Source organism: Thalassophryne amazonica, chromosome 9 (genome assembly GCF_902500255.1).
Source record: "Thalassophryne amazonica chromosome 9, fThaAma1.1, whole genome shotgun sequence".
NCBI lineage: Eukaryota > Metazoa > Chordata > Actinopteri > Batrachoidiformes > Batrachoididae > Thalassophryne > Thalassophryne amazonica.
The window spans coordinates 16,892,374-16,914,387 of record NC_047111.1 but is presented as its reverse complement, the minus strand read 5'-3'; the positions used below and the strand labels follow the sequence as shown (position 1 = coordinate 16,914,387).

Sequence of the window (22,014 nt, the reverse complement as noted above, 5' to 3'; positions counted from 1 at the left end):
TTATCTTTATTGCGACAATGGATGAACACACAGGTGATTGTATTTTATTTGTTTATTTGAATTCCAGGCATCTCAGCCAGATGAGCTGACCATTGAGGAGCAAGAGATCCTGGAGGTCATTGATGATGGAGACATGGAAGACTGGGTCAAGGTGCATGACGTCACCACACACGTGATCTGTGCTGTTGGCGATTGTACCCAAAACACTGTGATACATAACTGAATCTTAGGCCAAAACTTTGTGTTTGTTAAATTTCCAGGCCAGGAACTGCAGTGGGCAGGTTGGATACGTTCCGGAGAAGTACCTGCAGCTTCCATTCTCCAACAGCCTGCTCAGCATGCTGCAGTCTCTGGCTGCCCTGGATGCCCGATCCCACTCCTCCAGTAACTCCACCGAACCTGAAACCGAAATACCAACCGGCTCAGTCAATGGAGACTCCAGCGGTAAGGGATGGAAGCGCTCGCTAAGGCTGAGGTGTCTGATTCAGGTGGGACAGACTCCAACAATCACTCAGGAGTTTAAAAAAATTCCCGTCCTCATGAATGGGATTTGTGCATTTAGTTCAGTTGCAGCTCAGCTGGAACAATAATGACTTCATCTGGTGGTTTCCACTTTTTTCAACCAATTCAGAAGAAGACATGAAGACATTATTATTTAATGTTTAATATTTAATGCAAGAGTTTGGGACAGAACGATGCACTCAGCTTAGAGTTCAATACAATTCATGATTCAATTTTTGTCCAGTTTCCCTTTTTTTTTCCTCCAGAATGAGCTGCAAATTTACTGAAAATTTGTCCTTTATTTCTATAAATCGCACGAAACATGCATCATTTTCCTTACACTGCAACTAAATTCATATTTTATCTTGAATAACAATAATAAAAATGGGATTTTTCGAACAAATCCAAAATAAAAATAACCAAATAAAAAAAATATGTTGTCCTACAGCTGACAAATTATTAAATTTCTGGTGGCTCAAATGACATTACTTTATGATTAAAAAAAAAACTGTTATGTGTCGACGCGGGTTGAGGAGCGGACCTGCGTCTGACGGAACCCAGCGCTAAAATAACCAGAAAGCGGTTCCAATAACAAAACAATTTATTTTTCCACCCTCTGGTGCATAACAAAGTGTATGAACAAAAGATGCGTCAGTCTGGTGGAGTGAAGGCTGGCACGCTCTCCAGCGCCTAAAAAGATCGAAGCCCGGCACTTCTGGACTCACTTTACCGCCAAACACCCCCCAGGTGGACACGACAAACCGACTCTGCGAAGGATAGAAAAGGTGAGGTAAGTCAGCAGCTACAACCAATATCCTTCAAAATGCACACACTATCAGCAACACATCTAGGTCTGTATTTAAGCTTTATGTAAATGAGCAGCTTCTCACAACAGGTGGAGGATTACCACTCTGCACGCCACGGCAGTGAGAAGCGAGCTGCACAATTCTCATCACAATTCAAATCTACTGCGTAACAAAATACCAAGTTACTATCAACAATTAGTCAAACAATTAATCACCTCAGATGTGTGCTGACAGCATGTGTCCCTCACCCTTCTTCCTTCACAGGCACGATGTGTCAAACCCAGGCGCGGTCCTCAGCGTCTAACAAACGGACATCACAAGGTCGAGTTCCCGGCAATTCTGCTTGAATCACACATGGCTTAAATGCAGAACGCCATCTCATTATCTGCTTCAGCTGAAAGTCTTTAAGGTTGCACTTGAGCACCATCCACAGGTGCTGCACATAACGTTGATGAGGGTGAAGGACTCTTCAGCCAGCACCTCCTCCACAGACAAATCAGTTTTCATACCACCTGGAGAGCAAAGAAAAGAAAAGAACACCAAAATGTCCAGTCACACCCCCCCCAACACACAACAAAAACATTACAAATAGCAGTACAAAGACCTACAATGTCCACTACGACCAGCATTCTGCTACTTTGAAAAACTAGTATCTGTAACTGACGCGATGGTCACTTACTCAGAGCTCCAGCATTCCTCTGTGGAGAGAGGAGAACCTTCCAGAAGGACAACCATCTCTGCAGCAATCCACCAATCAGGCCTGTATGGTAGAGTGGCCAGCCAGAAGCCACTCCTTAGTAAAAAGCACATGGCAGCCCACCTGGAGTTTGAGAAAAGGCATCTGAAGGACTCTCAGACCACAAGAAACAAAATTCTCTGGTCTGATTAGACAAAAATTGAACTCTTTGGTGTCATGTTTTGAGGAAACCAGGCACCATCCCTACAGTGAAGCATGGTGGTGGCAGCATCATGCTGTGGGGATGTTTTTCAGCAGCAGGAACTGGGAGACTAGTCAGGATTGAGGGAAAGATGAATGCAGCAATGTACAGAGACATCCTGGATGAAAACCTGCTCCAGAGCGCTCTTGATCTCAAACTGGGGTGACGGTTCATCTTTCAGCAGGACAATGACCCTAAGCACACAGCCAAGATATCAAAGGTGTGTCTTCAGGACAACTCTGTGAATGTCCTTGAGTGGCCCAGACCTGAATCCGATTGAACATCTCTGGAGAGATCTGAAAATGTCTGTGCACCGCCACTCCCTGTCCTACCTGATGGAGCTTGAGAGGTGCTGCAAAGAGGAATGGACCAAAACTGTCCAAAGATAGGTGCACCAAGCTTGTGGCACCATATTCAAGAAGACTTCAGACTGTAATTGCTGCCAAAGGTGCATCAACAAAGTATTGAACAAAGGGTGTAACTACTTATGTACATAGGATTTCTCAGTTGTAGTTTTTTTTTTTTTCTCTCTTTCTTGTTACCCGAGGCCATCAAATATGGCCATTGAGGCTTTGCGTGCATCTGTGCTCACCATAAGTCCAGTCCTATTACGGCCAGGGTCTTCAAATTTACAGGGAACATTCTTGGGACACAGACATTTTTTTTGAGTGGTGGGGGTGACAGCAAATCAGAGTAGAGCAGCACCCTGACGTCAGTGGCTGGTCTCTCCAAAACCACCTTTCTCATATATTATTTACAAGCTAGCGAGAAGTAAACAGTTCTAAAACTGAAAACGCCGTTTTTGGAACCTGATAACACCTCTGGAGTTATTTACAAGACATTTCACGGATGTTAGCACGGTGATGTCACAGGCTGGTCTAGCTTGCTGCAAAACTCCATTTTGTTTGTGTGTAACTATATTCACTTTGTCATATATTATGTAAAAGCTAGCGAGAAATAAACACCTCTAAAAGTGAAAATGCTGTTTTTGTAACCTGAAAACACCTCTAGCTAGAGTGATTTACATTTCGCGGATGTCAACGTGCACACTAACCTCTGTTAACTCAAAGTTAACATCTGCTCTTGTCAAAAGCTTATATATGCAGATGCATACACTCCTGCAGATGCCGCTAAAATATAAATATTGTTTATGATTGATTGATAGAGGGGCTTTATTGAACACGTGCAAATGGTACGTAAGACAGTAGGATCTTAATAATTAATTGGACAACTACAAATTATGAAGATGATGATGCTCATACAGCCAAGGATATTTTAGCATTACATATTTAAAAAAACTTGCAAAAATTTTAAAAACTTTTTTTTCATGTTGTCATTATGGGGTGTTGTGTGTAGAATTTTGAAGGAAAAAATTAATTTACTCAGTTTTGGAAGAAGCCTGTAGCACAACAAAATGTGGAAAAAGTGAAGCGCTGTGAATACTTTCCGGGTGCACTGTAAATGTAAATGCTATTTTTATTTTTCTCACCATCCATTGATTCAAAAGCATCGTGCGATTTAAAAAGGAGCACTCCAATTGGCTGTTGCCTCAGCTCCGCTCCAGTCAGGAGAAAATGCGGAGTTTATCACTTTATACATTTGGATTACATCTTGGAATTTCAAGTTACCAGTGCTGTAAAATATCATCTGCATCAGAATTCAATGTGTCTTGTGAAAGCAATGTATTAAAGAGGGGCACGGCGAAGCTGCACCCTCTGGTGCCTGAAGATGGAAGTGGCGTCTTGGTGTTTGTGCAACATCTAGTGCCACTAAACATTCACAGTACCTTTAAACCTATGTTACAGTGACCCCTAGTGGTGTTTGAGTGAGCTGTGCAGGATGCACCGTGTTATTTGGACCAGCAGTGGGCATTTAGATGATCATGTGATCATAAGTCAATGCCGTTTTAAACTTTAAACCTGATTCATGCTCTCTTTCACTTTTCGGATTCTCAACCTTTTCCACTCTGTTCCAGTGTCATTTGCAAAGGCCCTGTACGACTACGCGGCGCAAACGGACGATGAGCTGTCCTTTCCGGAAGGCGCCATCATCCGCATCCTCAGCAGAGAGACCCACGAGGACGACGGATTCTGGGAGGGCGAGTTTAACGGCGTTGTGGGCGTGTTTCCAGCCGTTCTGGTGGAGGATCTAAACAGCACCAGCGAGAATGGAGACTCCTCCAGAGACGGCAGCACACAGGTGACCTTTACCACAAACATTATGGAGAAATTTCAACATTTTGGCCGGCGCTTCCTGCAGAATTAGCCGTTTTCTATAAAAAGTCAAATCTGAAGTCATACCTCATTTTTCTGTGAATTACGTGATTTCCAGATAAGGAATGTGTAGCTGTTTGTTTCGGATATTGTTCCATTTACTTGGACCATTTGAGTCCTCGACATGGTTAGTTTTGGACATTTTGACTGAGTTCTGTCTCTTGTTGTGCTCAAGGCGTCGCCCTCGTCTGTGGCTCAGTGCGATCGATCCCCTCACAGTCCCTTCCACCCAGGGCCCCTCCACAGCAGCCCCCTTCAGACACCCACCACGGCCTCTCCACAGGCCAGTCCCTCCAGCGCCACAGCCTCTCCCATTGGCCGACCGCCATCCTATCACAACGGGCATCACAGGCCACCGCCAGCATCGCACAAAAGTAAGACAGCAGTTTGTGTTAACTGTAGGTATGACATAAGACTGTTTCAGACACTGCTCTGGTTCTGTCTTGGTCTTTAGATCCAGCCCAAGGTTCTCCACAACCTCCTAAATACCCAGATAGTGCATCCGGCACCATTCGCCCCGTGAGTGACGCTGACACTTCCAGAATTATTTTTCCTGTTGCCTTTTGTGTTGCAGACAGATTCTCCAGATGTGTGTGGATCCAGAATCTGTTCTTCACCAATTGAAGACTTCAACATTAATAATGTTTTTAATTCTGAGATGAAATGGGCAACATTCATCCATACCTTGGATAAACTCTCGTCACACTCAGTCACGTTTCCAAGACATCCTCAGAAGACTGGGTGGATGCAGTAAGAACTTGTAGATTGTAGTAGGCGTGCAGGAGACACCAGTAAGGACATGGTGCGGTCTCTCTAAACATGGACGATGTGATTGAACAGGACATAGTGAGAACTTAAGGACGTCGTAATGACTGCATCCACCTATTAATGATGTAATTAAACCATTGATTTCTATTTACTCACTAGTTGGAGGGCCGCGGCGATCCGCTTATTCGCTGGCTGTTGCCAGAGCGTTGGCATCTTGGTTAGCGTTTAACAACCAGACATGAATAGAAATCGATGTGGGCATGATCAATGTTTACAAGAGAGTTTCACCATAAATCTGCATTTTCCGTGCTTTTACATTTATTCAAACTCACATTTGTACAGCCACTGTTTACCAAAACAAATACAGAAGAGGATCAGACTGTTTATACAACCCCTGGCAAAAATTATGGAATCACCGGCCTCGGAGGATGTTCATTCAGTTGTATAATTTTGTAGAAAAAAAAAAAGCAGATCACAGACATGACACAAAACTAAAGTCATTTCAAATGGCAACTTTCTGGCTTTAAGAAAAACTATAAGAAATCAGAAAAAAAATTGTGGCAGTCAGTAACGGTTACTTTTTTAGACCAAGCAGAGGGAAAAAAATGGAATCACTCAATTCTTTGGAAAAAATTATGGAATCATGAAAAATAAAAGAACGCTCCAACACATCACTAGTATTTTGTTGCACCACCTCTGACTTTTATAACAGCTTGCAGTCTCTGAGGCATGGACTTAATGAGTGATAAATAGTACTCTTGATCAATCTGGCTCCAACTTTCTCTGATTGCTGTTGCCAGATCAGCTTTGCAGGTTGGAGCCTTGTCATGGACCATTTTCTTCAACTTCCACCAAAGATTTTCAATTGGATTAAGATCCGGACTATTTGCAGGCCATGACATTGACCCTATGTGTCTTTTTGCAAGGAATGTTTTCACAGTCTTTGCTCTATGGCAAGATGCATTATCATCTTGAAAAATGATTTCATCATCCCCAAACATCCTTTCAATTGATGGGATAAGAAAAGTGTCCAAAATATCAACGTAAACTTGTGCATTTATTGATGATGTAATGACAGCCATCTCCCCAGTGCCTTTACCTGACATGCAGCCCCATATCATCGACTGTGGAAATTTACATGTTCTCTTCAGGCAGTCATCTTTATAAATCTCATTGGAACGGCACCAAACAAAAGTTCCAGCATTATCACCTTGCCCAATGCAGATTCGAGATTCATCACTGAATATGACTTTCATCCAGTCATCCACAGTCCACGATTGCTTTTCCTTAGCCCATTGTAACCTTGTTTTTTTTCTGTTTAGGTGTTAATGATGGCTTTCGTTTAGCTTTTCTGTATGTAAATCCCATTTCCTTTAGGCGGTTTCTTACAGTTCGGTCACAGACGTTGACTCCAGTTTCCTCCCATTCGTTCCTCATTTGTTTTGTTGTGCATTTTCGATTTTTGAGACATATTGCTTTAAGTTTTCTGTCTTGACGCTTTGATGTCTTCCTTGGTCTACCAGTATGTTTGCCTTTAACAACCTTCCCATGTTTGTATTTGGTCCAGAGTTTAGACACAGCTGACTGTGAACAACCAACATCTTTTGCAACATTGCGTGATGATTTACCCTCTTAAGAGTTTGATAATCCTCTCCTTTGTTTCAATTGACATCTCTCGTATTGGAGCCATGATTCATGTCAGTCCACTTGGTGCAACAGCTGTCCAAGGTGTGATCACTCCTTTTTAGATGCAGACTAACGAGCAGATCTGATTTGATGCAGGTGTTAGTTTTGGGGATGAAAATTTACAGGGTGATTCCATAATTTATTCCTCAGAATTGAGTGAGTCCATATTTTTTTCCCTCTGCTTGGTCTAAAAAAGTAACCATTACTGACTGCCACAATTTTTTTTCTTGATTTCTTATAGTGTTTCTTAAAGCCAGAAAGTTGCCATTTGAAATGACTTTAGTTTTGTGTCATGTCTGTGATCTGCTTTTTTTTTTTCTACAAAATTAAACAACTGAATGAACATCCTCCGAGGCCGGTGATTCCATAATTTTTGCCAGGGGTTGTATAATAGACTTGAGTTAATTTGTCCCAGTCCAGATAGAAAATAATACCATCAGTTTGTCAAACACACCGTGTCTGCCACGACACCAGATACTAGTCTGATCCTTAATTAATTTCATTATGAAGTTAAAAATAATCAGGGGTGAAAGTAAGAGCTTCGCACGCTCGCATCATATTAAAGATATTAATATTAAAGGCTGCTCTTAACACACCTGTGGCGCTGCTTTTACAGAGCGCTTCTCCGTGAAAATATAAATAAATAAAATGAAACAGCCACACCAGCCAGGGTGAAAGTAAGCTTATTCAATCATTTCTGGACCAAGTTCAAAAAATCTGAAAACACTACACTGGAATAATGGAATATATCATGGAGGAATTAATCTCACTCGTGTATATTCTGATATTAGTAGATTATACAATGTCAAAGCAACTGTCATGTCAGGCTAATTGAGAGGAAAAAGCATTTTCATTCTATGAATTTGCTCTTACAGAATGTCAGGATGGAAAACCTGATGTGAAGAAAAAAACGAGACTAATTAAAAAGGGATAAATTGAGACTTATGAAAGTGAGACTTCTAATTGAATCACTAAATGAATGGTGAGATATTTATCACAACAAAGGATTCAGGCAGTAAAACTGAATTCACTACTTTACAGAATACAGATCGACACAAAAAAAAACTTTCTAACCTTTATTCACCAGTTCTAATCATTTCCCCACATCATTAATATTACATATAATACTCATTTATGAAAGCTCACACCACAGTCCTTTGTCAGCTTACTGCTGCACCTGAACGCTGCACAAAACAGCATTTTTAGATCACTTTAACCAAAGTTTAAGTCAGCGAATAATCTCACTCGTCACTAGGGTTGGGTATTGAGAACCAGTTCTTTTTGAGTAGCGTTAAGAAATGATTCGATCCACCGACATCAACAGCCTTTTTGCTTAACGATTCCCTTATCGGTCCTTCAGAGCAGGTGTTGTTTTTGAGGGTGTTTGTCGGGAAAATGATCATTTCTCTAAGTTGATTACAGACCCTACAGCGGGTCTGTCATCAGCCGTTTCTGCAGGGCGACTCCACTTTGAAGCGTGAACCATTGAAGCAATGCTTCGATCCACTAGCTTGTTGGTTCTTTGATTCACTGCTCTTCAGAAATGCCAAGTCTGCTTCTTAACTCCTCTCAAAGCCATTAAAATATTGTGAGTCACTTTTGTGTGGATTAAAGTCACTAACTGGGACTCTTGTCTTGTTGCAGTCAAGAAACGAGAGTCGTCCTCCATTCAGTTGACACAGCTCCAAACGCTGCACGGCTCTCTGCTGAGACAGAGTCCGGTCGGAATTAATAACTTCAAATTGAATTGCCACTTCAAATAAAATGACACGTCTTACAAACTTTGTAATACAGACAAGAAACTACAATCGACTAAAACGTTTTTTTCCTCCTAAAATGAGACGTCCTGCATTCTTTATGAATTACATCCTGACGGGCAGCACAGCAGCTGCAAGAGCTCAGCTCAGATATATGGAAAGATATCCATGCTAATAATGTCTGAAAGGAAATGCTTTTGAAAAAACTACAGATTTTGTTTTTTTCTATTTAAGTCCAGCGATCAAGGATCCACCATGTAGAGTTTATTATGTCCACAGTTTATTGATCCAATGACCAATTTCATATTTATTTACTTTAAGACTCAATAAAATCTTGTTCAATTTAATTGGCTTATAAAGCGCCAAATCACAACAAAAGCCATCTCAAGGCGCCTCACATAGAACAGTTCAACATAAAAAAAATTTAAATAAATAAATAAAAATTTAAAAATTCAAATACATTATTTAAAACATAAGTAAAGAATAAAACATAAAAAAATGAAAACTTCATAAGAAACAGAATAAAAATAGGTTTTAAGTCTTGACTTTAAAATGTCCACAGACTCTGACTGCCTCACGGTTGCAGGAAGACCGTTCCACAGAGTGGGTGCACGAAAAGAAAAAGCTCTTTGACCCGCTGACATAGAAAAGCTGTAAAGCCTACTTTTAGTACACAAAAAATTCACAAGAGGTATCGATAAAGAATCGGATCAATAAGCAGAATCAATAATGGTATCTTATCGAGACCCATCCCTCCTTGTCACTCACTCAACCGCTTATCCGGGGTCCAGTCGCAGGGGGCAACAGCTCCAGCAGGGGACCCTAGCCTTCCCTTTCCTGGGCCACATTGACCACCTCTGATTGGAGGATCCCAAGGCATTCCCAGGCCACCGAGTTCTGGGTTTTCCCCGGGGTCTCCTCCCAGATGGACGTGCCTGGAACACCTCCCTAGGGAGGCGCCCAGGAGGCATCCTTACCAGATGCCCGAACCACCACCTTTTGGCACAGCTCCCTTTTCATCACAACAGTACGATAGAGTGAATGCGATACCGCCCCTGCTGCGCCAATTCTTCGGCCAATCTCACGCTCCATTGTCCCCCCACTCGTGAACAAGACCCCGAGGTACTTGAACTCCTTCACTTCAAATGCAAATAATCTATTTCTATTTATTCTAATGCCTGACGACGTGCAATAATGACAAGCAAGATGGTGGCTGCCTGGCAACAGCTCACAGGCTGCATCTGCCATCTACTGGATTAAATAGAAATTGATGAATTTAACCTAGTTGGGAGTTCTTTGAAATCACATGAACAGAGTTTCCCAGCAGCAGTTTGTGGACCGTGTTGTGAAATGTGCCGGTTGCTGTCCATGGTGCTGAAACACAGCCAAATTTGCTTTATTTCTGTGTAAAGTGACTATTTTAAATGCTGTTTCTCAACATGTCATTAATCTGATAACATTTAGGGCCTGATTTACTAAAGGTTTGAGCGTGTAAAAAAAAAAAAAAAAAAAAAATCACTGTAACTCCCACAAAAAAGTGTATGCTGATTGACTAATGAAATGCACTGAGCTACGATTGCGTCTGTAATTTGACACATTTGAAAACTTGGTGCTAGCTTACCCAATGTTGTGCCATCAACACAGACAGGCATGAATGTGATTTTAAAGGCATTCCCTGTGAGCTGTTTGGGTCTGCGTTTCTTTGTTTTCACTTAATCTTCAGAAACACAGAAAACATCACAATTGAACATTAAATTACGGCTGAAACGATTAGTCGAGTAACTCGAATAATTCGATTACAAAAAATGTTCAAGGCAAATTCTGTGCTTCGAAGCTTCATTTAACGTTGTAGTACATATGCCAGGCCTGTGTGTGGCGCTACAACGTCCACAGGAAAAAAAAAACAGAAGAAGACTGGAGCATAACAGATAATCAAATTAGTGACGATAGCTACCGCTTTACAACGTGACACAGTAAAATAAAGCCTTTTAAGAGAAAGATGGTCCACGCAGATCATCTGAAATAGACTTACTGTGCATTTAAAGCAAAGCAGTGTGTTTGTCTATTTTTAAAAAACACACGGTCTGCTCTACGTGGGGAGGGACTATTGACCCGGTGGCCGGCTGCTGTCTCTCTCTCTGCCCGGTTTGAGGGGCTCTCAGACCGGGCGAGTCACAGCTCTGTCCCCGGCTACATTGACAAACAGTCCACTCTTCCTTCCGTTTCCCTCAGACTCACACTGAGTGTTTGGCTTTTTAATTTTTGCTTTTTTTGGGCAACACACAACACTTCACAAACACGGTAACTTAAAATAATAATAATAAAAAAAAAAACTGACTGTGAGGCTGCATGTTCAACCTCCAGCTGAAATGTAACTGTTGAATTGCAGAGAAAGAGGGATAAAAAAAAAATCATGCAGGGACCCAGTCTATCAACCTTTATTTAAAAACAATAAATAAAATAACTTAAAAATGGTTACATTTTACAAGTTGGAGAAAACAAAACAGAAAGCCACATCCCATTGCCATTTCAACAAAATGCCAACACTTTGGCGCAGTGACATTGTGCCATTGCTTAGGGAGAGCCCTGGACTATTGATGTTGTTTAAAAACGCAGAAGAACTTTTTATCCGATTATTCGCCAGAATAATCAATAGAATACTCGATTACTAAAATAATCGATAGCTGCAGCCCTACATTAAATTATAATAACGTGTTTTTTAACAAAACAACAATACCCACAACCTAAATAAAATGAAATGTGACATTTATCATGTCTTTATTTGTAATCAAAATACAATTAGAAATCCTGTGCGTGCCTGACCAGCACAGCCCGAGCATAGCAGTCAGTGCCACAGTCTGGCCAGGTACGTGCACAGCTCCATGAACAGCTCATTCTATATCATGTCTTCTTCGATTACATGACAGTGAAGAGAATAGTAACACTTGAGAATCGTAGTGAATCAGGCCCGAAATGTTTCTGCATCAAACCATTTTCATCTTGTAGTTCAATATGAGTTGTTGTATCTTTTTTTTGCTTTTGTGGTTGTTTGATTTAATTTGCAGTGGTTACTCTTTCCAGGTCCGTGCTGCTCCTCCGCCCCCGAAGCAGCACCCTCGAGGCCAGGTCAAACGACGGGAGGAAGTGGAGGTCACGCTGGTGTAACGGCGCCGCGCCGCCCTGGTGGTGGTGGTGGTGGCAGCGCCTGCTCTGTTTATACTGTGGCCTCTTAACGTTCTTCCAAAAGAAACCCAAGGAAACTTCAAGCCACCCTGAGACCTCCTGGAGGTCAGGCGCGGCTCAAAATTCAGTCCGTTTCATCCCAACAGTTTGTACTTTTGAAGGAAGTGGAGGAAAATTTGTGCCTTGCAAAGAATTATTCTCTTGCTTATTTTCCTGTTCAGCTCTTTATCAGTCATTCCTGCTCGACATGCTGTCTTATACACAGTTTGTTTTTAAGGGAATCACACTGATAACGTTCAGAGTTTTATTTTTAAGTCTCACAAAATGTCCAATAATTATTGAAAAAAATATTAGTTATTTGGAGATTGAGTCCAGAAATATTGATATTGTCTTATTTTAAATATGATCTTTACTGTTGTCATAGTAACAGATATAATAACTGACAAATAACATGTCCATGTTGAGACATGCCCAACAGTTAGATGTTTTCATTGGCTGTTTGTCCAAAATTTAATAGCATCAGTTTTAATAATTTGTGATTTGACCAAATGTTTTTTGAGGAAAAAAATGTTAAACTTTGATCATTTGAAGCTTTTCAAATCTGAGGATTTGTTCCTCCTTCTCCATTTGAGTAAATATTTTCAATTTTATCGATTGTTAACAGGATAAAACATCTTCTTGGTCTCTGAGACTTTATAATTGAAGTTCTGCTCAAATTGACATGTTTTAAACTGAATTAATGTATAAATTACATTTTGTAAGTTTACACATTTCATTGATGTGTTTATATTGTTTCTTTGCACCGTTGATGGACAGCAAGCAGAGTATCGACTCCGTAACGAGATTCACCTGGTCACTGGTTTTTAACATTTTCTTGCATGGACTTCGAGAACTGATTTAGCGTAATTTTGGGGGTGCTGAATCTGAATTTGAGCTCAGATTTCCTCTGTCACGTCATGTTTTTTTTCCCATCTGCATGTTCCATATTGATGGAATACACAAATGTTGCTCATTCACTCACGGGTTTGATGCCATTAATCCTGCACAAAAGCAGCTTCAGAAGCATAGCTTTTAAAACCAGGTTCGTAAAATGTGAACAAGCGCCGTAATATCGTTTATGGTGCCGAAGAGGTGTGCGAGACTGCAGTATTTGCTTCAATGCTTGATACAAGAAATATGTTTTCATATCTCAAAAATGTGATGTGATGTGATTGGCAAAAACTAACACCAGATTCGGATTCAGCGCCCCCAAATTACCCAAAATCCGTTGGGAAAAACTCCATGCAAGAAAAATCATGTTGACCAGTGTTATTGTGCGACATGTTTTCTGCTGAATAGGACATAACAGAAAGTCTCGACTCCACATGTGATCAGAATGCCAGCATGGACGAGGCTGGTCCTCGAACAACCGTAACTGTAAACAATTACACAAACAAGGGAAGAGTGGCAATTTTTTCTGAGGGATTATTTCAGTCAGAGCGATCTTCGAGGTGGCCAGTTCTTTTTCCACCAATTTAAACTTTTTCAAAATGTTGCAAAATAAATGTTGAAGCAGTGTATTTCTGAAACAAAATAAAGACTTAAGATATATGTTGCTAAAACAAGAAACCTTTCAAAAAACTCTTTTCCCTATTGTTTCATATTAAAATGTTTTTCATGGAAACATATTATTAAAACAAGAAACATCTTGTTAAAACATCTTAAAATTGGTTATTTATACCATAAAATACTGTTATTTCATTAAAATTTTAACACATTTAAGAAATCTGTCAAAAGTTTTCAATAACATACAGTGATCTTATCATAATGCCTTCATACTAGCTTTTAATGATACAGATATGTTGAAACTAGTTTTAATAATACACCTTTATCTCATTAAAGTAAGAAACTTGTTAAAACTAGTTTTAATGTTACATCAGTAAAACAAGAAACACGTTACAACTATTATTTTTTTGTAACATACTAGGCTACCTCATTGAAATAGTAAACAGGAAATAAACAAGAAATGTTTATCATATGAGAATTTATCTTGACAAAAGAAAAAACTAGTTTTTGTTGAAACACCCTTGCGTCTCTGTTAAATACAGATACTTTTCAGATTTTGTTAAAACCAACATTTCTCAAAGTATTACAATGGATCACATTAAAACAAGAAAATTCTTGGAATAAATAAAAGTTTTCCCCAAATTTTATATTAATGTATTGGTTTAAAATATGAACAATTACATGTTCTAATGACAAAGTGGGATAGAGCATTTCAAAAACATTAGGTCCACAAAAGAACTATCCCATCAAATAGGGCCACAAACAGGCTACCCCATCTAACAAACAAGCAACAAAAAAACAAACTAGGGCCACAAACAGACTATCCCAGCTAACAAACAAACAAGCAAGCAAAAAAAAAAAAACTAGGGCCATAAACAGACTATCCCATCTAACAAACAAGCAACAACAACTACAGAACAAACAAACTAGGGCCACAAACAAACAACAACAAAAAACAAACTAGGGCCACAAACAGACTATCCTATCTAACAAACACAACAACAAAACAAACTAGGGCCACAAACAACAACAAAAAACAAACTAGGGCCACAAACAGACTATCCTATCTAACAAACAAACAACAAAACAAACTATGGCCACAAACAGACTATCCTGTCTGATTTTATGGTGAAATGCAAGTCTGAACTTCAGCTGTATGTCATTATCTGATGAAGGCTCCAGCCAAATCTGCAAATATAAATAATAAAAATGACACAAACATAGCTTGTTAAAATTGTTTCCTGTTGTAATACATCAAATTGTCTAATTTAAAAAAAAGAATGTTGTTAAAAATTATTCATCAACATATACAACCCCTGGCAAAATTATGGAATCACTGGCCTCGGAGGATGTTCATTCAGTTGTTTAATTTTGTAGAAAAAAAGCAGATTACAGACATGACACAAAACTAAAGTAATTTCAAATGGCAACTTTCTGGCTTTAAGAAACACTAAGAAATCAGGAAAAAAAATTGTGGCAGTCAGTAACGGTTACTTTTTTAGACCAAGCAGAGGGAAAAAAATATGGAATCACTCAATTCTGAGGAATAAATTATGGAATCACCCTGTAAATTTTCATCCCCAAAACTAACACCTGCATCAAATCAGATCTACTCGTTAGTCTGCATCTAAAAAGCAGTGATCACACTTTGGAGAGCTGTTGCACCAAGTGGACTGACATGAATCATGGCTCCAACACGAGAGATGTCAATTGAAACAAAGGAGAGGATTATCAAACTCTTAAAAGAGGGTAAATCATCACGCAATGTTGCAAAAGATGTTGGTTGTTCACAGTCAGCTGTGTCTAAATTCTGGACCAAATACAAACAACATGGGAAGGTTGTTAAAGGCAAACATACTGGTAGACCAAGGAAGACATCAAAACGTCGAGACAGAAAACTTAAAGCAGTATGTCTCAAAAATTGAAAATGCACAACAAAACAAATGAGGAATGAATGGGAGGAAACTGGAGTCGTCTGTGACCGAACTGTAAGAAACGTCTAAAGGAAATGGGATTTACATACAGAAAAGCTAAACAAAAGCCATCATTAACACCTAAACAGGAAAAAAAAAACAAGGTTACAGTGGGCTAAAGAAAAGCAATCGTGGACTGTGGATGACTGGATGAAAGTCATATTCAGTGATGAATCTCGAATCTGCATTGGGCAAGGTGATGATGCTGGAACTTTTGTTTGGTGCCGTTCCAATGAGATTTATAAAGATGACTGCCTGAAGAGAACATGTAAATTTCCACAGTCATTGATGATATGGGGCTGCATGTCAGGTAAAGGCACTGGGGAGATGGCTGTCATTACATCATCAATAAATGCAGAAGTTTACATTGATATTTTGGACACTTTTCTTATCCCATCAATTGAAAGGATGTTTGGGGATGATGAAATCATTTTTCAAGATGATAATGCATCTTGCCATAGAGCAAAAACTGAAAACATTCCCTGCAAAAAGACACACAGGGTCAATGTCATGGCCTGCAAATAGTCCGGATCTTAATCCAATTGAAAATCTTTGGTGGAAGTCGAAGAAAATGGTCCATGACAAGGCTCCAACCTGCAAAGCTGATCTGGCAACAGCAATCAGAGAAAGTTGGAGCCATATTGATGAAGAGTACTGTTTGTCACTCATTAAGTCCATGCCTCAGAGACTGAAAGCTGTTATAAAGCCAGAGGTGGTGCAACAAAATACTAGTGATGTGTTGGAGCGTTGTTTTTCATGATTCCATAATTTTTTCCTCAATTGAGTGATTCCATATTTTTTTTTTCCCTCTGCTTGGTCTAAAAAAGTAACCGTTACTGACTGCCACAATTTTTTTTTTCCAGATTTCTTATAGTGTTTCTTAAAGCCAGAAAGTTGCCATTTGAAATGACTTTAGTTTTGTGTCATGTCTGTGATCTGCTTTTTTTTTTTTCTTTTTTTTTCTACAAAATTAAACAACTGAATGAACATCCTCCGAGGCCGGTGATTCCATAATTTTTGCCAGGGGTTGTAAAACTAGCAAGAAGCTTTTCTCAAAGTGGAGGCACCACATCTCTGTACAAGAAGAAACTACTACTATTATTATTATTATTATTATTAAAAAAGATGAGAGAGTGCATTTCGTGTTCTAATGACATACCAGCTTACTGAAAACCACATTTTATTTTTCTAAATATTATTAATGCATTTTAAGACAGAACACTTTTCTTTGTAATGACACACAATTATCTCATTCTTATACATGTTATATTTTAAGATGTCAACATCCATTTAAAACTTGTTTCTCTGTAAAATAACCAACTTATTGTTGAACAAATCTCAGAAAAACAAGTTAGTTTAAATTGTTTGAAGCTGCTATGGTTGAGTATTAGTGCCAGTGTTAGAAAAATGTTTGAGATTTAAGATTAAAGTCAAAATATAAACAAAAATAAAGAAGCTTTCATTGAATTTCTACAGTTTTCTCCCAGAATGTTGACTTTATTCTCCAAACTACTTTTTCTTCAACTTTAATCCAACATCACGATTTTGTTCCTCAAATATTTTGACTTTAATTTTGCATCTCATGTTTGCATGTTTTCATAAGAAAAGTTTGCTGTTAATTCACGTAGCGATGAATAGGATTTATGTAAACATCGCATAAAGCAGGAACGTCATACAAGAAAAAAAGTTTTAGAATCTGAGCAAACTTTTTACTTCGTGTGATGGTACGCCGTACGTACATCATCTTTGTCCCTCGTGGAAAATACAGATCTCGTAGTTCTTCGGAACGTTAATGTCGGTTTGAAGGAAGTGGTGACTGATGCTGGTGAGAGTGGGTTTAATTCAAATCTGTATCGGCACTTTTTGATGTCTCCTGATTCCTTTTCAGTATTTACAGTCATGGATGTGATGTTTGTTTGTTTGTTTGTTTTTTTTCTCATTTTGACTTATCGTTTACCAGATATATCAGCTCGTGTTATTTAGCCTTAAATAGCCTTGTAGCATGTTTGAGATTTTTTTTGTGACTTTGATAGTTTTACAGTGATATCTGTACAAATAATGGCACAACTTTGTGTTTTGAATTTTTGTTTTTCGTAGGCGTAGGATGGTTTAAAAACTAGTTGAATTCCGAGGAAGAGAGACGTCTGTTGCTGCCTTCTTGTTGATCTCCTTGAGATCTGAATGACATCAAACTTATTTTTGAAGTTTGTATTTACCCAGTTGTATTGAAATAAAAAGTTCAGGCTGAAGTCTTTTTTTTTTTTTTTTTTTTTTCTTCTCTCCTGCGAGGTGTCGTTAACTTGCTGCTGGTCCTGACGGCGTGTAAATCTGACATTCAGTGAAAAACGGCCACATTTCTACACGGTTTGAGCTTCTTTTTGACGCACCCGTGAATGTTTAACTGTATTTATTGTGTACAAATAAGTGTGAAATAAAGGTAGCTTAAAAAACAAACTGTAAAGTCTTCATTTTAGTGTGTGTGTGTGTGAGAGAGAGAGAGATGTAGTAAGTGCCCTCATGTTTGGATTAGTTAAGTCATTTCAACCCCCCCCCCCCCCGAGCTGTGCCCCTTTTGGTTTGGTATCCAGTAAACATGCAGGGTTGTCCCCAGACAATGGAACAATGGCATAGTGCTGTTAGACTGTGCCCTGCTCTCAGGTATTTTTTTTTTTTTAATCCAGCCAGGCCGTTTGTGCTGCCTGGTCACCCCAAGTCGAGCCGAGCATAGCGTCTCAGTGAAAGAACAAAACTCCGTCAAAGTCTTCTAATAAAAAGAGCTCCTTCTGCCTGTGTAGCTAGTGACACATTAAGGCTTTATTTTACAGATGAATGAAAGCCTACATGTTTTCAAAGTTTGCGCAAATAAGCCGCAAAGACTGAGAGTGACGAGTCTCTTGTTCCCTCACAGAGACGACGACTCTCTGAGGGAGAGACACAGTAAAGTGTGAAAAACTGATCCACAAAGTTTTTCATCTTTAAAAGAGCAGATTTACTTCTTCCATTTACTTCTTACGGGTTTTTTTTTTTTCGTTATGCACCAATGACGCCAGATCAAATTACTTGTATGTAAGAACTTACTTGACAATAAATTTGATTGATTCTGATTTGACAAATCAGTCCATGTTTAGGTTAGACCTTAATTGTGCAAAACATTTGGCGATGACACTTCTACGGCTCCGTGTCATTGAAAACACAAAGCAAAAGTTGAAGAAAAAACATTCCACTCACCCCAGTGTAAAGATGTCCAAATAAAGTCCACAGCAAAAAGAAGGCCTCACACACACATCATGTGTGTGGAAACGTCCACTGTCCAGTAGTGGCCCATTAAATACTCTATTCTCCTGAAAGTTGCGTCTTCTGTGTTTTTCCAATAGGACACATACATCTGCGTGTCCAGGCAAGTTGAGCCGGTTTATTCCCGGTTGGTCTACTCCCATTTTGTTTTGGATTTTGATGCAAATGAAACTTAAAATTCAACTTTTAGTTGATATCCTAGATATCCTAAAACCTAGCTTTCTAAATCAACTAAAAGAGTAATATTGATAAAAAAATACAAAAGAAACTCCAGGCTAACCCTAAATAAGAATGCTGGAGAAAAAAAATTGAAAATTGGGGTATTTTTGGTTTATCTAATCATTACTAACTCTTGTAATTCAAAATCTTGTAAATAATTAAGAAAAAAATCAGGAAGATACGAGAGTAGACGAAATGGCACCAACCGGGAAGTTACAGTTGAGGCATGTCCAAGAGCAGGCTACTGATGCTGCATTCACAGTGCCATCAGAAATTCTACAACTTTTTTGTTGTTTCAAATTCAGCAGTTGCTTGTAGGAAAATAATTAATTGTATCCACACAAAAGATTAATTCTGGCTTATATAAGGTGCCTGAGCCCAGTGAAGCTGACCCCCCACCCAGATAAAAAATCCAAGCAAATAGGCTGAGTTTGCCCTGTAATTTCCAACGGCATATGAACGCACCAGCGGCAGCACCCAGCTTCTGCACTGTATGAAAACATTCGGCTGGTTGAACAAAGTCAAACGTTACAAAAACTAAGCAAACAATAAAAAAAAAACATCAACAACTACAGCAAAACAAAATATGGACAAATTGAGGTTTTTGGTGGCCTCCGTTCAAATTTTTTGACAGGTTAAAAATCGTATAAAGGCTCATTAATATCTCCAAATAATGATGTGCTATTTCTAACTTTCTGCTGCCTGGTTGTTAGTGTGGAATCTGACCATTATGCAGAGTGTAAAACAGTACTGTGACATTTGATGTCAGATACTGAAATAATTTTTTGTGTGTGTATCATTCCTCCTAACTTGTTCATAAAATTATAACAAATACCTGTTTCAAATGTCCAAAATACATGCTTGAATTGCCTGAGATTGCAGGAAAATGCACCTTCAATTTTTTAAATTTCCGGGAGCATGCCCCGCACCCCCCTTATAAGAAATCTGGATCCGCCCCTGCTTTGGATTAAATCACAGTGACATTGAATTAACCAAAGACCATCACAGCGACTTTACGAGTCTTCTTTCATAATAACTTGAACAGTTAATTCTTTGTGGAAACGTGTAACTACGGTTTTAAAGCAGCGCTCGCTTTAATCTCGCATTAATGTGAAACAAACTATAAAGTAAGTGGAATTCTTAAAACACGTTTTGTACTTTTAATTTGAAAGTAAAATAAGGTTTCAGTGCGACGTACTTTGGCTGACTTTATGACAACTTTACACGCGGTGGATTGTGGGCCTTCATGTGTTGTAAGTAACCAATACATTTGATCACAGTAAAACCAGAATTCTTGATCTGTAAAGCGGGTTATTTAAAGCACAGAAACAGGTTTTACAAAGAAAAGTGAAACAATTTTTTTCTAAATAACAGAAGAAAAAAATTTAAAAGATGAATGGAAAAAAGACACAAGGTGTAAAAAAAAAGTACATTTAAAAATAAAATTAAATCAAAATGCATAAATATTAAACCACAACTTTAAAATCTGAAAAAGTAAACCAACATATTTAATTTTTAATATATGTTTAAAAGGTAAAAAGAGACTTAAATACAGAAATTTAAAAAGGCAACATCAATTAAAAGTTCACAACTTTTTATCGGGAATTTTGTGAAATGCATTGAAGCTCTTTGCAATGAAAGAAAAATGCAGAAAATGTGTTTGGTGAGCGAATCCAAAGAAAATTTGACTTGAAATTTTATGAAAGTGTAAACAAATGACAAAAAGTCAATCAGAATTATGAGAAGGATTTTTGTCCATTTCTTTCATTCATTCATTTTCTGCCATTTGTCCAGGTCTAGGTCATGGTGGTAACAGACCAAGCAGCTCATCCCACACCTCTCTATCCTCGGTCAAGTCCTGTAACTCTTCCAGGGGGATCCTTGGGCAATACCAGTTGGCCAGGGAATGCCTCTGGCTCCCCCAGGATGTGTGTGTGGATTTTTGTAATTTAGTCATTTCACTTTGTAGTTTTATGCCAACTGTGGCGCAGAGTAAACACTGAGACGTCAAGATAAAAAAAAAAAAATGAAAGAATTACTATAGACTACTCATATAATATTTTCTGGTCATGATTACTAAAAATCTCAGCCATGTGGGGTGTGCAGCTGGTACATTCTGAGTGCGTGTCCCAAGCCCGGATCAATGAGGAGGCTTGCGTAAGAAAGGGCATCCGGTGTAAATGGCGACAAAATTAAAGATGTAGATAACAAACTGAATTTCCATACCGGATTGGTTGAGGCTCGGAATAACAACGACCACCACTGGTGCTGTTGCTTATCAGGGTGCCGGTAGAAATTAGGTAACTGCTGGGTGAAGAAGAAGTAGAGGAGGAAAACTTGTCCACAGACAATGGGAGAAGAGGAAAAACTAGAAGGGTGGACATGAGAGTCGGGACTTTGAATGTTGGCAGTCTGACTGGTAAAGGGAGAGAGCTGGCTGACATGATGGAGAGGAGAAAGGTCAACATATTATGTGTGGAAGAGACCAAGTGGAAGGGAAGTAAGGGCAGGAGCATAGGCAGTAGGTTCAAGCTGTTGTGTCATGGTGAGGATAGGAAGAGAAATAGTGTTGGGGTCATTTTAAATGTTAAAAGTGTGTTGGAGGTTAAGCGAGTGTCTGACAGGGTGATGAGTGTGAAGTTGGAAAATGAAGGAGTGATGATGAATGTCATCAGTGCATATGCCCCAAAGGTAGGTTGTGAGACGAAGGAGAAAGAAGATTTCTGGAGGGAGTTATATGAGGTGGTGGAGAGTGAACCCAAGCATGAAAGAGTGGTGATAGGAGAAGACTTCAATGGGCATGTTGGTGAAGGGAACAGAGGTGATGAGGAAGTAATGGGTAGATATGGTAACAAGGATAGGAATGTGGAAGGACAGATGGTTGTTGATTTTGCAAAATGGATGGAAATGGCTGTGGTGAAGACCTACTTTTAGAAAAGGGAGGAGCACAGGGTAACATATAAGAGTGGAGGAAGGTGCACATAGCTGGACATTCTGTGTAGGAGATGCCAGCTGAAAGAAATTAGAGACTGTAAGGTGGCAGCAGGGGAGAGTGTAGCTACACAGTATAG

The 22,014-nt window shown here is 39.2% G+C and overlaps 1 protein-coding gene across 1 annotated transcript in view; it reads left to right on the top strand.

The window, feature by feature from the left end:
* The window catches only part of LOC117516819 (F-BAR and double SH3 domains protein 2-like), a 62,345-nt gene extending 50,320 nt beyond the window's left edge, over positions 1-12,025 (top strand). Inside the window, exons 15-20 of the mRNA XM_034177680.1 lie at positions 68-151; positions 261-444; positions 4,221-4,444; positions 4,694-4,892; positions 4,973-5,037; positions 11,811-12,025. Coding sequence (XP_034033571.1) covers positions 68-151; positions 261-444; positions 4,221-4,444; positions 4,694-4,892; positions 4,973-5,037; positions 11,811-11,894 — 840 coding nt within the window. The 3' untranslated portion in view covers positions 11,895-12,025. The remainder of the gene's footprint in view (positions 1-67; positions 152-260; positions 445-4,220; positions 4,445-4,693; positions 4,893-4,972; positions 5,038-11,810) is intronic.
* Positions 12,026-22,014: the final 9,989 nt, after the last annotated feature.